Genomic DNA, 16,186 nt, shown 5'->3' on the forward strand with positions numbered 1-16,186 from the left:
TGTTCTTTCCATTTACTGTTCTTGGACTGTCGCATCACCTTACATAATTTGCCTAACCCATGATATTCTTCTGCAGGGTTCTGTCACCTCCAGCAGTTAGCAACCCTTCAGCTCTGGGGAATGCCTGCCGCTCACCCACCAGATAGATATTCCCAGCCAATCTCTACTTCTCCTTTATATTCATCCTGCAGGCATGAAATTGTAGAGCTCAGTTTGTCAATGATAAGAAACTGCAGCTCTCTCTTAAAACTCAGAAAGAATGACTCCAAAGGAAAGTCATGTAATAATGTGGGGAAGTTCACAACAGTGGGGGACTCTCTCCACCTTTTGAGAATCCTCTGATTTTAACTGTGCAGTCACGGTCAGCTCTTTTAGTGACAGGCCGATATGATTACAGACAGGGACCCCACACCTCAGGTATGGAGAATAGAGATGACTGGGGACTATGAGAGTAAGAGACGCAATTAGCAATGTGGCTCTCCTGTCCAACAAGCTACTCCTATAACCTATTTGCCTGGCATCTATGAACCCTCAATGATGTGTTTATTTGCCCACCTATAAACACCTTTCTAGTCTTGTTTCTATCATTTTTCCTGCTCTTCTCCCATGTTTGCTTCGCCCTTTGTACAGATCAGCACAGGCCTTTCTTTGGCAGCCTTACTTGATGTACAAGAATAAAAACTAACTTGAAGCTAAACTGAATGTTTGATGACAATGCATTGGTTTCCTACCGGGCCATTTCCTTGGTCTCTTGCCGTGCTGAGGCCATTTTAATCATGTCCTTCAGAAGGGGAATCCCACCTTCTTTGATGAGCAGTGGGCAATACTTGTCAGCTGCAGAGAAAAGAATAAAACAGGTCCTTGAACCTTCACAAGAGTGGTATAAAGGGTGGCAGGAGGGTAAGGGTGCTGCTGGAGAAGTCACAAAACGTTTGTGTTTTGTTTTTTTTTTTTTATGGAGCCAACCTGTTAGGGGTACCTTGGCTATAAAAACAGGACACAAAATGACTGAGAAATAAGAGGCCAGAGGGATCAAAACATTGAAGGAATTTCCTATGTACTAAGTCTCACTATTTTTTGTTTGGCTGTGCTGCCTGGACATTCCTGCATCATTCAAAGACGGTTCTCTTTAACTACATAGCTAAACTGGGATGAGTTTTTCTGGTAACAAGCTTAGATTCACAATGTCAGCTTTTACAGTGTGGTGGGTGTGATTTTGAAACAGGAACTTACGGTAGACAGAGACCAAGTTATACAGCGCCCAAGTAGCCCAGTGCTGGCTGACCGGAGAGATCCCTTGTGGAAGAAGTCGAAGGATTGGTTCGAATGACCTGCACAGAAATATTGTAGAACTCGTTAAAAATCCAAGAGCTGCTTCTTCCAGCACCTTTGCTGCACAAAGCAAGACAAACCCTGTGCTCATAGAAACCACAGCAGTAAATCTATTGGCATGTCAAAGATTCTGGCATCAAAGCCCAAGTCTGTGTCACATGGCAATACTGGCAGGCTTACAGGCCCTGCTGCTTTAGCATAAACATGCTGCCCAGATACGTAGCTGCAAAGAAGTCAGCTGATTTCCATCCTCCATCAGTCATTTCCTCGTGACAGCTGAAACCTAGCAGCACTGGTCATTCCGTAGAGGGTCCAAAGTAAAATTACACCCAGCCAAAGCCAGCTGCTCACGTGCAATGGTTGCTCTGTTTCTTCTGACAATCATGTGTCTATACTGTAGCTAAGGAATTGGAATGCCATTTGTTCAGGATTCCTGCCAAGCACTATGGGAATACAGAGTACCTGATACCCTCACCCAGGAAGGACTTTGGAGGATTCCACTAGTTGTATTAACCCTTTAAGAGATTTCTGGGAACTGTGTCTATATATCCCCCAGAGGAGAGTGAAAGCTACAGCAATACATGTGTCTTTCAGAATTAAGGTGTCAAGGTCAGAAGTCTCAGAGAACAATGTTTAGTCAACCTCAGATAGTCAGATCATGAGTTTCCTGAACTATGCAATTTCACCAGAAATGTGCAGAATAAAGCCTGCTGGGTTCCCATGCTTCTCCCATAGGAATTGCCAGGCAAGGTACCCATTTCCAGCAGCCTGTGTAACATGCTACCTTCAGTCAAAGGAAGATGTGAAGCCCTCACTAAAGAATATGTTCCTGAGGATTTCTCCTTCCCTCTAAGCAGAACCTCCATGCTCTGCTGTACCTTTTCCCTTCTGTCGGTGTTTGCTTTCTGCGACAAGCCTGGCTCCTGAGTAAATGAGTCATACTTCTCTATTCCTCACCTGTAATTGATATTTCTTCTGGAGTTGATATCCCAGCTCTGGATGGCTGCCCACATCCTCTTTACAACTTCCTCTCGGTGTGGCTCACATATACCCCAAGCCTCTGGGCCATCAAACATTATATGGGAGAGCACGCCACAGGCATTATAGGATACCTCAATCCCATCTGCTTTGCTCTCCAGCAGGTTGCTGCCAAGAGAGAAGAGATCATTGGGAGGTGCCAGGACAACCTTCCTTAGCATCTTACAAAAAACAAAACCAGCATGTCTTTTATTGCGATCAGAAACAATCATTGGAGACAACATCTCCAGCCTGAAACAGGAGCAACGCTCTCCAGGGATGCAGCTTTTCAGTGACATTAACACCACAAATAAGCCCGTACAATCCAAGGCATTTACAAAGCTGTCAAATGATTTCCTTTTAGCTTTTTTAGAATGAAAAAACAATCTGAGGCATCAAAGGTTGAAAAGTCTCCAGGTGGTTTAGGACCAATGCTCTAGAACATCCACCTGGCCCAGCTGCTCATTAGCCTAGCACTCACCTGAACACACTGATGAACTGGGAGGTCATGAGCTGTGGGCGGAGTTCCTTCACCTCTGCCACATTGCCAAGGAGGCCCAGCATATTGCGATGCAGCTCCTGTTTCTCTGGGAACTCCTAAGAAAGCAAGAGACAGGATTATACAATAGTAGAGGCACAGTGATATTGAGAACAAGAGACCCTGGAGAAAGGTTGTGCAGCGCTTCTAAAAAGGGTGAGTATTTTTGGGTAGTTAGCATTGGTTCTTTAGCAATTCTCTGATGGGATCTCTAGCCTTCAAGATGTATGCAAAATGAGAAATCAAGGCCAGCGCCTGCTACTCGCTGGTGCTCTACTTAAGAAGAACTGCGTATAAGACAGGAAAGAGGGGGATGTGCTCAGTTTAAATTTCTCTGTTCTTCTACTGGTTGGGTGGGTGGATGGGAGGAAGAATGAAACGTGCAAGCTTTTTCTGTTTACGCAACATAGGAAGTACTGCTTATGGATTAGCATAGCTAGGAATCATGCCCAGGCACTTGCATCTCCACTGCCAATGTCAGTATTCATCTAGAGAAAACTAGACATACTTACTTTCAAGCACTCCAAGAACAGTTTCATGCCACTGTAGTTAAGGAACATCTCACAGTTATCAGGGGTCTCATCAGTAATGTTCCAGAGGGCACTCCAGGAGAACTCCATCACCTGATCGCACTACGGAGCCGAAGAGAAAAGGAAAGAAACAGAGCTTTTCAAATGTGGGAGCCCAGTGCAAACCAGCCACTTGGGTTTCATCTCTGCCATCACCCCAGATGAATTCAGGGGTAAGAAAATCTTGTTATTCGCTTTCAGCTTGTCAGCAAGGGTGTTTGTTTATTACTTTTCCCTCCCTGCCACATTCCCTCCTGCCCTGCCCCCCTCCCCCCAGTGACAAGAAATTCTGCAGCACCAGCTGGGATGTCTCATGTTCGCTAGAGAAGCTGGGCTAGCGCTCCAGACTGATCTCCATGCCTAAGTCAGACTGAAGAAAAAATACTCCATGTATAAATTTCTGTGGGAAACACTCACCGTTTTATCAGCCAGCTTCTTCTGAATCAATTTTAGCATCGTCTGTGGGCAGAAGGGGAAGAACGAGAACAGTTCAAGAATCACAGAGCTAAAACCGACAGCTGTAGCTGCTGCAGGACTGGCTGCAGCCAATTGCAGGCATATGCAGTTCTGACCCTTTGTGGAGTATTTATTTGTTATTTTTTTCTCTAAATCAGTGGGATTGGGTTGTGTTCAGTGTTGCAAGTATTTGAAGAGCTGAACCATGTCACAGTCAAGTTTGTTGGGTTTACAGTCAAGTCAGTTGCGACCTGCGTGACAAAGTCTGGAATGTGGTAGAACTGCAAAAAAGCAGTGGCCTCTGCAGTTCTTTGTGAAGGGGTGATGTGTTGATGTGAGTTGGGAAGCTGATGCAAATTTAGGGAGATGCAGAAGGAGCTAATCAAAAGGTTGTACTGGTTCTGGAAATGGTGCAGTAAGGAGGGAAGGTATCAGGTCACACTGCTTCCCTGCTTTCATGGACAGCCTGTCTCTGAGACCATGACTTCCAGGGCTGGCAAGCCAGAAAAAGGTGTCACATGGCGGGACGGATTCCAGGAGAGGCTAGCGCTGCTGGAACACCAGTTCCCTCCTGTGATATGGTAAGGTTGGTTCGCTGGCTGAGCCTGTTTGGTGGACTGCTGCAAGGAAATTGAGGTAGCCTGGGTTAAAGATAAGCAGACACCTTGGGACCATACCAACCATGACAAAACCCATCTTGCCCACAGCTTCTTTATGATCGTTGTCCACCTGGCAGACCAGAGCATTACAGAGGTGCACGGCGATGCGTTGGATAGACTCATCCTGCCGGCTCTGATTGAGGATGTTCAGCAGCAGCTCGTTGACTCGGCGGTACTGGAACTCCAGCTCCTCGGGAATGCTGAAGTTACACAGTGTCAGGCAGCAGTTCCGCTGTACCTGGGTTGAAGGGAAGCAAATGCTGCACCAGGTGGCTACAAAAACCTGACTCCATCCCCTCATGTTCTCTTGCTGCTTTGTACTGAAACCATCTTCTTGTTTGACCGCTACCACTGAAATTTTTGTCACCCTCCTACCTAGCAGTCTGCTTGAGCTGCGCTCTATCAGTAGGCTCTTCTCTCTCACTGGTCTCACGTGACCACACAATCGCCCAACACGCATCACTTTTCAAGGCAGTTCCTTGCTGCCTATAAGCTTTCTATTCAGGAGTCACCATTCTGTAACCCAGAGGCATTGTAGTGTATATTGTCAGCTGGCTTCTGATAGCAGTGCATTGGCACAATGTTTCATTCTGTTAGCTTAACACCCCCAACATCCACACCCTTTTCACCCCATAGTCAATATTGGACACCTGTGCTGTGGGTTGTATGCCTTCTGACCATTAACGTCAGCTAAAAAGGTGCCTTGCTACCATCACTTACTTCCCCTGGTTCTGGGGAACATCACAAGGCTAAGGAGCACCTTGCACATAATTCCCACCGAGTGAAGGCAAAGAGCAGATCTGGGCAAGTGGTTCTGTGGTGCCTGCCTCAGCTCACGTGCTGGAGGCTTAGACTCCACAAATGCTAACAGCCGGCTAAAGACCTAATGTGGGAAGGAGAACTGGGGGAGCCAGAGGAGGCCTGGCAGCTCTTACTGTGACTTCCTGGTAGGACTCCATGCCGTTCAGCACCACCTGGATGACCTGGCGCCGCAGCTTTACGCTCTGCTCCATGCGGTACTCAGAGTTCGTCAGGTAAAACAGCGCTGCGCTGCCTGTCACCTGGATGTTTTTGTCATCCTTGTGGCACTTGAGGGCTGTGATCACCAGCTGCAAGGAAGCAACACGAAGCTTCAGTGCCACAGACTTGCTGTTGAGTCTTGGAATGATGGTTATGGCTGTGTGGGACAACGGCTGTTACAAGCCTGCAAGGAACGTGCTTATGAAATGAAGGTACCCAGTTCTGCTGCACTACTGGAACTTTCTCCAGAATGGCCTGATACGGCATCCCGGTGTGAAGGAAAGGCTGGGACTGCAAAACTTCCTTGGTAAGGTGAGGTAAATGTTAGCATGGGGCTTACCTGAAGGGCTCGCAGCAGCTGGCTGCAACGCTCAATGCGGGCGATGTCAAAAAGGAGGTTGATGGCCCGCGAAGTGATTTCTGGCCGGTGTTCAGTGTAAGCCTCGATAGCATTCAGGACTTGCTCTTCATTCTTGTCTCCACTCACCTAGCATGGAGGAACAAGAGTCAGGGAAGAAAGGATGAGGGAGGAAAGCCAGCATGAGAAGGGAACTCTGAGGGTAAGTCTGAAAGGTCAAAGGGGGCAACTTGCATCTGTCCTCCTAGTAGGATTAGGCCCATGATGGGAGCAAAGAGTCACTTCTTGGCCCAGAATGACAAGAAACGGCACCTCCGGGGCAGAAGGATGCTATTCACAAGATTCCTATTGTCTTTGTTTTCTGGTAGTCGCAGACAATCCTAGTCCTTCAGTAGGGATGACTTTTTCAGCCCATTCTCTAAATGGCTTTTTTTTTTTTTAACACTTGTAAAAACTATGTGGGGTATAGGTCTTGTCTTGCCTTCTGGCAGCTCTCCTGCATTATCAAGTAGCTATAAAAAGGTCAGAGATAAATTGTCACACGTGAGACCCTAAGAACACCACCCTACTAGCAGACAGTGATTTGTATGTTCTTTGAACTTCTGCCAAGTACCTACTACCAACATTCTTGCACCCTCATTACCTTATAGGCTGGAATATGCGTCAGGCGGCAGAGAGATGTCTCAAAAAGGCCCAAGAATTGGAGTGGTCGTTTCAGACCCCGGAAGGGTGCAATGCTGCTCTTTGCTGGCTCAATGCTGAGGAAAGAAAGAGATCACTCGTGTTGGTACCCTGCTTCTCTGGGTGCCTCCTGCCATAAGAACAGCTACGTCCTCTCTGATCATTTTGACTGTACTGCTCCATAACTGGAGTGATTTCAGTTGTACACCAGCCAGCTTCTCCTAAAGCTAACAATAGGCACGCGTCCCAGATGATCCTGAGTGAAGGGCTAAACGTGTTGAACGAAAACAGCAGTAAGAATTCATGCAGACAGAACGCAGCTTTCCTAGATAGAATTTGTCCTGGAAATTCACTAGTTGGGGTGAACACTTCTTAGGAAAGGGATGAGGATTTCACTGATCCAAACTATTTGCAAACTTCTCTGTATGTCATCTGATGATCACAGAAGCAGCCTGGTATGTTTATGCAAGAACACTTGTTTTGCTGCCATGTTCCTTATTGACCAAGAGCCAGTATTATAATTTCTTTTACCAGCTTTGGAAAAGAGTCAGTACTGTCTCACTTGTTTGCTTTTGCACTTGAGTGCTTGGGGAATAGGAGGGCAGAGCTCTTAGTTGACCTGGAAAACCACATCTCTATGCCCTACTGAGGTGGACCAGGATTTTCAAAGGTTGGTCTGCCCAGCATCCAGGTCACATGTGAAAATCTGCCTTTAGATTCTAAGTTCCGAAAACACTCAGCCCTCCTGTGAACACTGATGTATTGACTTAGTGTAGAAGCGTTTTGTCTCAGAAAAGCCTCATTTCAGTGAAGGTAAAAATGTTTTATATAGAGAATGCATAAAGGGCTCTGGAGTCCTTTTGATCTATAAACCACTGCAAGCGATCCCTGGAAGAATGTGTGTAGAAAAGAACTTCAGATATGTATGGAAGCTAGATAGAATTAATTCATTATTACTTTTGCAGTCCTTACCTGTGTCACATACAGAAATCGCAGCTGATTCCCATACTAGCCTTTAGCATCAGGAGGAACTAGGAACAGTTGTATCTTGCTTTTTAGTATTAATTAGATCTACAGAATTTGGAAGGCCAGAAGAGGCCTTCCAAAAAAGATGTCCTTAATACAAAAGATTGAACGATCAAAAGATTAAGGACAAAAGATGTCCTTAATTCATCTTTGATGGAACTAGCCATCCAAGCATACCTCAGTATTTGCTGTTTCCTTACCTTGTCTGGCCCATCTTCTCTTCCATGCTTGGGATAGTGCAGTTCTCCAACATGGTGTGCCCTGAGATATCGAGCGAAGTGAGGTTTAGCAAGTTTTCCACAAACAGGTTTAGAACCCGCCGGGTCAGCTTGAATTTGTAGTAACTGGACAGATGATCGCGGGAGATATCCAAGTGCCTGCAAATGACAGAGCAGCTCAGCATCTGGAAAGCATCAGCCCGTTGCTAAAACAGGACTCTACCAGGTGAAAGTGACGAGCCAAGTGTGATTGTTGTTATTATTCCCTTCCTAAGATACAGGAATGTGGCTCTGTAGGATCTGGCAGCAGGATCGGGCCTTGTGTCTAACCGAAGCACACAGGTATCTGGTAGAGGTCTACTTAAAATGGAGCACAATGAGTCATTCGGCCACACCATCACAAAGGAAATTGCTCTAGGCTCAGGAACTGCCTTTCCCAAGCTCCATCAAAGCAGCCACCTGAGCATTTCTGCCTGGTGATTAAGATGCACTAGAGGATCTTTGCATTCCCAGAAACGTTTGTTGCCTCATCCCACAAATTAATTTACACAAGTTTTTGTCTGCTTCCCCAATCTTTTTTTTTTTCCACTCCAGGCTATTACTCCCTTATTTCATGTACCATACAGTATTTAAATGCTTAAACTCTGGGGAAACCCCTGCTGCTAAGGGAGTTGTGGGGCAAACTAACTGGCTACCATGTGCAAGTGGGGTCCCTTATAAGGCAGGGCATGCTCCTGCCTGCTGAGTGAAGACCCCTTGAGAGAGACTAAACTGCCTAAGGCAGGAGCCAACTTCCTACTTTCAGAAGTGTTTTCTCCATGTTGTGAACCAAGTTTCATTGCAAATCACCAGCAGGCAAACTAAGTCATTAGGATTTAGCCGGCGTTACCCAGAAGGTTCTCCTAGGACACATGTTAACGCGGTACCCCCTAGTGCCTGCAGTCTGCAGAGACAATACTAAAGCCATTGCAAAGTATACTTCATGTGAATGGTAGGGCCCTGCTTTTTGGCTTGGCAAGTCTTGGATCTTGTTCCTGATACCACTGTGCAGTTTGAATAGCAATTGTCTTGACTCTGTTTCAGGAAGTCATTTCGCTGTCAGCACTGTTAGGTCAGGAGTGCCTATTTATTTACGCTGCTTTTTTCCTTGGTTGCACCATCCATCTACAGCGTGCTTACACAAAGCACAGCGAGCAGATGGTCTGAGCTGAGAGCTTTCCCAGTTTTATCTCAGAGCCAGTTTTGAACTTTGGATGTTCCCGTTTAACAAGTGGTATGAAGGACTGACTTTCACAGTGTGATTGTCACTAAACTGGTATCTGTATACATCCGTAGCCATTTTTTTCCCACATCTTGGGTGTTCTGCTGTTCTTTTTTTGTTTGGTTAGAGTGGATATGTTTCTCTGTGTGTATATTTATTTAATTTTCCCCAGTGTCAGATATGTATAGTGAGTCACTGAGGGAGTCTGTTCATGGGAGGGTTTATAACCTGAAGCCAGCAGCAGATGGCTCTCCATCAGCAGGCAGGTAGCCCGTTCCTAAGAGACTTGCGTGGCTCCTATCAGTGGGGAAAAGCTAAACGTGGAAAAAGAGATCTGCTGACCTGAGCTTGTGAAGCTGTGCAATCACTTGGATGTGCTCCTCTGAAAGGTCCATGTTGTAAAGCACTAAGGAAACCAGACTGTCCTTCCACTGGGTCAGAAATCCCACATCGTTCAGCTGGATCCCGGAGAGATCAAGAGCTGCAAGGGAGGCCAAAGGCCGAAGCAACGTCTCCACATTTACCCCTTCAATCAAGCGACCCAGGTTCAGGAAGCGCAAGCGGCTAAAGCCTTCAAAAGTGAAGTCCTTGACCAAAACCTGGCGAGTGGGGTTCACCAAACAGTCATCTTCGCAACCTCCAGGGTTTTCCTCCTCATAGAAGATATTACAGCATCCAAAGAGGCTGAGGGAGATAAGCGTGTGGCTGAAGCTCACCAAGGTTTGCAGACTCTTGGCTGTCAGCTTCTCACAGTTAGTCAGGTAGAGCTCAACAAGATCCTGGAAGATGGGAAATCAAACAGTTAGAAACATCTCACAGGCAGAGTGCCCACCCTGCTCCCTACAACACCTCACACAGGGACAGACTGAGACCACGTGTCACCAGACTCGACCAGTGTCCCCATCCCATTCCCTACAGCGGCCTGTAGGGAGCTGAGGATGGAGATGCTGAGGTTCTCCCCCCAAAAAACTTGGATATGATCCTGGGAATCTCTGGATGCCTGGGATTCTAGCCCTTCCCCGTGCAGCAGTGCTGCCATGTGAAGTGGCTGTCAGTGCAATGCCACCTGCTTCCTGATGGCCTCCAGGTCCTGGTCCTGCACGATCTGTTCCCGCAAGTGGATCCGAGCTAGCCTGGTGCTCCGGGGATCAGAGAACAGGGTGAAGAAGCTTTCATGGGGTTCGAAGATGCTGTCCGTCTTGACCAGCTCCACATACCTGCGTTAGGGCAATGGCGTTAGCACAGCACAACACAAAGGCTCAGGTACAGCCCTAGCACCTTTACTGGTTGTGACAAAACGCTACCAAGTGCCTGAGTGCCCAGACTCCCTCCTGAACATCCCGGATAGTGTTAGGGGTAACGGGAGCTAGGCTATTATTTCTTTTTGCACAAAGCTAACACTCCTTAGGAAAATCTAAGGCAAAGACTTGTGCAAGGTCTGTATTTCTGAGCAAACCGGATTCTGGCAAGCACGGACTCCAGGATTTTTCTTTCCTCACTATTTAAAGCTATTTACTTGATTTTTTTTTTCATTTTCAGAAAATTATCTAGCCGGTTTTCTGCCAGACTTTGTGGGCAGGACTTCAGCCAAGAGAAACTATGATAGCCAAGTCAGAAATCCCTGGAAACAGGTTGCTTTGTGAAGCTATGGGAGCAGCTGCCCTAAAATGCAACATCTGTTAGTACTTTGCACTCTTATTTTTCTGGTTTGGGAGAGAATTGTAATGCAGTGGTGGGAAGTAGGAAAGCTCCTTTGTTGCTTACTGATATTCTTGGAAGAAGCAGTGACCGCTCATTGCAATCTGGGGTTACCTATATGGAAATGGTGATTGGCAGGACTACGATAACCCCTGGGGATAGTTCCTTCTGAATTTAATGCACATTCTTATTTCCAATTTGAGGCTAAACCAGCAAAAACAGCCCTATGAATTCCTCCCCATTTTTTTCCTTATATGCTTTCCATCACTTTTTTTTTTTTTTTTAGATAACCGCAGCCCTCCTTCCCCAAGCTCCCCACTCCTTTCCAAACCAGACAACCGCTTCTCCACAGGCCTGAGACGTACTCGTTGACAAGTTTGTCACAAATCTCGCTTGGCAAGAAGATGTCAGGATGGAGTCGGAGCGTTTCGTTGTCCAGCAGGTAGCAGAGAGTCCCCTCCAAGTTGCGAAGGCAGAAATCTGTGCACAAGGTCATTAGTGACTCCGGGCTATCAGATGCCATCTTGAGGGAAGCAGTGGGCAGGGGAAGAACAGAAGGAAGCTTTTGATTCAGAAGATCCTTCCCTCAGATGAAATCCCAGGATGAATTTACAGAGACATCAGGGCAGCTACAAGCAGAGGAGGAAAAAAAATGCGTTGAGAAAGGCACACTGGAAAGCATCCTGCAAAGCTGCTGTACCAGCGAGGATGTCGATGGGTTTATTTACAGCCCATTGCTTGCTGACCTCAAAAGAACCTGCAGCGTTTTGGCCTCTCTGGGAGTACGCACTTAATTCCTTGGTAACCCCACCCCCATGGGACACCGAGGGAATGAGTTAATACGAAACATGTTTGGAAATGAGGCTACACAGCAAGAAAATGCTTCCCCGTTGCAGGAGTTATCTGGCTGACGAAGGGCCTCTAAAAGGGAAGTGGCAGAAACCACAGTGCTTGGTTTCCTTCAGAGTGGGTCGGATAAACCACCAGAAAAGTTACTGTTGGGAAGATCCTTTGTGCAGCCCCAGCGGGATCTGGTGGCCCCATATCTCGTGCCTGTAATTGTTTGCCGTCATTCCAAGTGAAGTTCAAGCTGGATGTTTCCCTGCAGCTCCAAGCCAGAAACTTCGTGCAAGTCCTTGAGCTAGACCATCAAGTGGATCAGAAGCCAGAGGGAAACAGACTGCTTTGGCTTGCCTTGCTGAGTGCAGTGAAAAGGTTTATGCACATGAAGGATGTCAATGCATGCAGCTGGAACTTGCTCACCTGAAGCATTCCAAAATCTGTTTAAAAAAAAAAAAAAAGTACGGGCGACTGACCAGGGAAAAAAGCGAGGGACTCTTTCCCCTTCTTGGCTTTTAATACTGGGTGAAGAAGGATGGCGAGGCAGACAATTAGGGGAAGCTATTCCTGTCCATTTTCTTATTTCAAAAATCTCCTGGCTCTGCTTTTCAGGCTTGCTCACTGGCACCAAAGGAGCACTAGCTGAGTGCACTGACGCTGTTTAGGAGAAATGACTGAAGCACAACTCCCGTTTCACTTTCAAAAGGGTCAAATCACGTTAGAAACAACCCTAACGTGAACCCTTCAATACATTTCCATGAGCATGCAAAAACTGTGTTGAAATGTTTATTTTTGAGGAAAAACCTGTGTTTTTCAATAGGTATGTCCCTACTGCAGCGAGGACACCCAATGCTATGGAGTTATTCTCCTCTGCACAACAGCTGAGCAGCCTTTGCTGGGGAAGTTGTTGCAAAATGTCTAACTATATTCCGTTTCTGATCTTTATCCTGCAGCTGCAAAGATCAGGGCACTTGTCTGTCTCTAGCTCTCTGCTTCTGAGTGTTCCTCTAGAGCCTCTGGTGCTCTCTTCCCTTCGTTCCTGCAGTACCAGTACACGATGCAAGAATTTAACTTGGTTTCCTCACCTTAATCACTATCCCCAAAGGCACCCTGAGCGGATCAGGCACCCTCCCTCCTCCTCTTTCAGATGCTCTGGGTAGGCGCTGCCTGGGCCGTGACACCAGTATGAAGGACCCCTCAAAGCTGTGGAGGGGGTAACCCTTCAAATTCAGGCACCAAATGGTCTCTGTGGGAGACAGCAGCACAGCCATGACAGCCTGCCTGGCAGCCCAGGCTCCTGGCCTCCTGACCCCTTCCTATGCTACAGAATGGATTTCTGTGCAGACATGAGGGCAACACAAGCTGCAAATCAAAGCTCTTCTCTTCCCTTTGTGTCTCATTAATTCTTTTTTTTTTTTTTTTTTTTTTGTTTCAGTGCCAAGGACAAGAAGCTGGCCAAGGAATTAACCCAAGACAGAACGGAGCCTCAAAAAGCAGCTGCTCTGATCTCACTCGCTCCTTGCTCGGCGATGGAGGAACTGCAGTGCTGGAGCACTCCTGAGGAACACCTACCCTAAGCCTCGTCTCCCTGGGCCAAATCTTGCTCTAGGGTAAGCGGACAATCCTGGGACTGAACCCTGGTTGTCTTTTGGCTTTACTTGAATTGGATCAGTAACCGTTCCTTCCTCTAAGTGTTTCTGGGAACTATACATGCAGGCAGCCGTAATGATTTTGTTTCAGTCCCAAATTCCAGGTCCGCTGTGTTCTGACCTAGAACTTTCAATAGCTTTTCCAGTGGGGATCTCAAGCAAGTTCTCTGCTGGTTTTCGCTCAAGAGGCAAAAGGTCTCTGAGCACAAGCAGATGATGCAGAGAAAAAATGAATAAAACCCAGCAATCACAAAAAATGTACTTAATGTGCTGATCAGAGACAATTTAAAGGGTGCAGCCTCTCTCTGGGTCACTGAGTCCTGAGCTAGCGTCGTGATAACGTAAAATTGACTTCTTAGGGATGCCATGATAACTTGGAGACCTTTGAGATGCCTGTTGTACAAGGAATGAAAATAAGTAAGATGGGTTTCCACTCTGAAAAAGAAGGAAATCCCTGATCAACAGCTCTCCCTTTTGTAGTTACGTCAGGAGAGAAGCCAAGGATGAAATGTGCCGCTGAGGGCAGAGAATTGCCTCACTAGCGGTGAGGTGCCGACTGAGGGAACGCAGGTGGGAGGAAGCAGTCCTGTGCCCTGCATGGTGTCTGCTTTGGAGACGAATCTGCTTCACCTCCAGAACGAGTCCCTCTCACATATTTTGCCTGAAGCTTGCTTGAGAGAATCTTTCCAGAAAGGCAAGATGAACAGGAAGATCTGAGCCAGCAGGGAAACGCGTTCTGCTGTCCCTGCCAGTTCACCCGTGCCACCAGACGGGAGGTCCCTGCAGCCGGTGTTCTCGCCCTGCTTACTACTGGTGGCCAGAGAACTTGGAAACAAACTCCCATTGACAACCTTTTGTCACGTGCAGCTGGAAATGGCCAGTGCTTGGGACTTGTCCAAGCAGCTTAGAACTCCAAAGGGCAAGGGCTGCCTTCCTGTTGCTCTGACGATCCTCTGTGCCCCTCTGCTGTGCCCAGCACAATGCAGCCGGCTGATCCTAGCCCTGGAGAAATCAGCTGCGCGTTAACTTCTGAGCTTCCCAAAATCTACCAAGAAAATCCCATGCAGGAAGTTAGTGCGGAGGAAAGTGCCCCAGTAAAATAACCCCGAAGAAAAGCCTTCATCCTCGTGATTTACTGTGCGTATTTGAGTAGCACCCGAGCTGCTTCCGCGCCTGTGGTCCTTTGGTACAGGACACGAGACAAACGAGTCCTGGCCTCCTCAAACTAGACTTGAGAGGTGACGGAGGCAGGGGGAGAGGGAAGTACGGAAGTCGATAGCTGCACTGATCGATATTGGCTCTAGATATAAGCTCGGTGTGCTTTGGCGATAAAAATAAATGAACTAGATATGCTGACAAATCATTAGCGTTTGCCTAATCATTATCCTCGGGCAGCTTTCCACAGGCAATAGATCTGCAAGTCGCCCGCCTTGCAGACTGTCGCCAGTGCTGCCCAGTGATGGGTAATGAGCTGTCTTGTGCATGTCTGTTCTTGGAGGGTCACTGACACGTGAAAGATGCTGAAAATTCAAGTGCAGGAATCGAAACAAGTCAGAAGTACAGCTGCGAATCTTCTTTACCATTTATTTCTCTGGCAGGTTTCACTTCTGTTTCAATGCACAAAGGAGCTAGGGCCCTGGGAGACACCGAAGTGGGCATTTAAAGCCTGCACAGCCGGCTGACCCCCGAAGCAGCCTTCTCCACGGAGTAACAGCACCCTCCCTCCATTTGTGGGTCCCAAAAGAAACTGCAGCACCGTGACACGCAGCTTCGCTCATCCCCAGCACCAGCCTTCCACATCCAGCCAGCCTCTCTGGCAACTATTGCTTATTTGCAGGCTACGTTTGTATTTTTACGGCGTTTCTGGCTGCGCGGGCACGTGAGGCTTGGCGCCGGCCTCGGGCTGCCCGTGCCAATGTTCTCTACCTTGGACTTGAGACCCATCTTCTCTCCCGGTATCTCCCTCCGGGGCTGCTGCCCGAAGCCAAGCCTGACTCACGGTGGCTCCCCGCCAAGGCCGGAGCGTTTACAGCGGTGCCACAAAAACGAGGGGCAAAGCTGGCTTCCAGAGCACCGGGGACTTGCCCGAGGAGAGGGCAAAGAGCGCGTGCGGAGGGGAACTGCTTGCGAGGAACGGCTTCACAATCACCAACGTAACGCGCGTGCGGGCTGTGGCACCGGTCACATTTTGAAGGAAAAGTGCACTGTCACTTCGGCTGGCACCTCGCAGGGGCAATCACCGCGATTTTATTAATTTGTCCCCTTGCAGCTGGCCTGGGAAACGCCATCCCCGCCTGCCAGCCACCCCCAGGCACCCGCGGCCGTCCCCGCAAGCTCCCAACGCGTCGGCGGGCCGGGCTCCTAGGAGCTGCAGAGCGGGACCCGTGCTTACCGGGCCGGGACCAGTGCTAACCGGGGGGCCAGCCGCCCCCTGGCCCTGTCCCCCCGCACCCTGCCCGCTGCAACCCTCGGTGCCCGCTGACAGCCCCGGGCCCTGCCCCTGCACCCCCGGCACTGCCCCGAACCCCCCGGGACTCCCTCCCGGGGCCCTGCCCGCCGGTACCAGCCCCGGTGCCTTGGGGGGGGGGGGGCGGGGAGGGAGGACGGGACTCACCTGGCGCCAGGCCCCCGGGCGGCTGCGGAGGGCCCGGGCCGGCGGGCAGGGCTCGGCCTCCTCCTGCTCGGGGCCCGCTCCCCCCCCCCCCCGCCGCGGCCTCCGCTGTCAACAAACCCCGCCGTCACTTCCGCCAGCCGGGGCCGCCGCACCGGAGGAGGCGCCGCCGGGGCCGCTTTCCCCCGGGAAACAGCTGCCGAGCCCGGAACGTTCCGGCCGGGGGTGTGCTCGCCCCTCGGCCCCCCCCCCC

General features: G+C 48.8%; 1 protein-coding gene across 1 annotated transcript in view; it reads right to left on the reverse strand.

Moving 5' to 3' along the window:
- ZER1 (zyg-11 related cell cycle regulator) overlaps positions 1–16,166 on the reverse strand; it is a 21,841-nt gene extending 5,675 nt beyond the window's left edge. Inside the window, exons 1-15 of the mRNA XM_040531899.1 lie at positions 15,937–16,166; positions 11,199–11,462; positions 10,202–10,352; positions 9,478–9,914; positions 7,857–8,033; positions 6,593–6,707; positions 5,932–6,078; positions 5,507–5,680; positions 4,594–4,809; positions 3,874–3,915; positions 3,400–3,519; positions 2,831–2,946; positions 2,290–2,478; positions 1,234–1,331; positions 732–834 (exon numbers count right to left, since the gene is read on the reverse strand). Of these exons, the coding sequence (XP_040387833.1) occupies positions 732–834; positions 1,234–1,331; positions 2,290–2,478; positions 2,831–2,946; positions 3,400–3,519; positions 3,874–3,915; positions 4,594–4,809; positions 5,507–5,680; positions 5,932–6,078; positions 6,593–6,707; positions 7,857–8,033; positions 9,478–9,914; positions 10,202–10,352; positions 11,199–11,356 (2,243 nt within the window). The 5' untranslated portion in view covers positions 11,357–11,462; positions 15,937–16,166. The remainder of the gene's footprint in view (positions 1–731; positions 835–1,233; positions 1,332–2,289; positions 2,479–2,830; positions 2,947–3,399; positions 3,520–3,873; positions 3,916–4,593; positions 4,810–5,506; positions 5,681–5,931; positions 6,079–6,592; positions 6,708–7,856; positions 8,034–9,477; positions 9,915–10,201; positions 10,353–11,198; positions 11,463–15,936) is intronic.
- Between the last annotated feature and the right edge of the window lie 20 nt (positions 16,167–16,186).

The sequence above is a fragment of the Cygnus olor genome, chromosome 19, assembly GCF_009769625.2.
Source record: "Cygnus olor isolate bCygOlo1 chromosome 19, bCygOlo1.pri.v2, whole genome shotgun sequence".
Classification (NCBI taxonomy): domain Eukaryota; kingdom Metazoa; phylum Chordata; class Aves; order Anseriformes; family Anatidae; genus Cygnus; species Cygnus olor.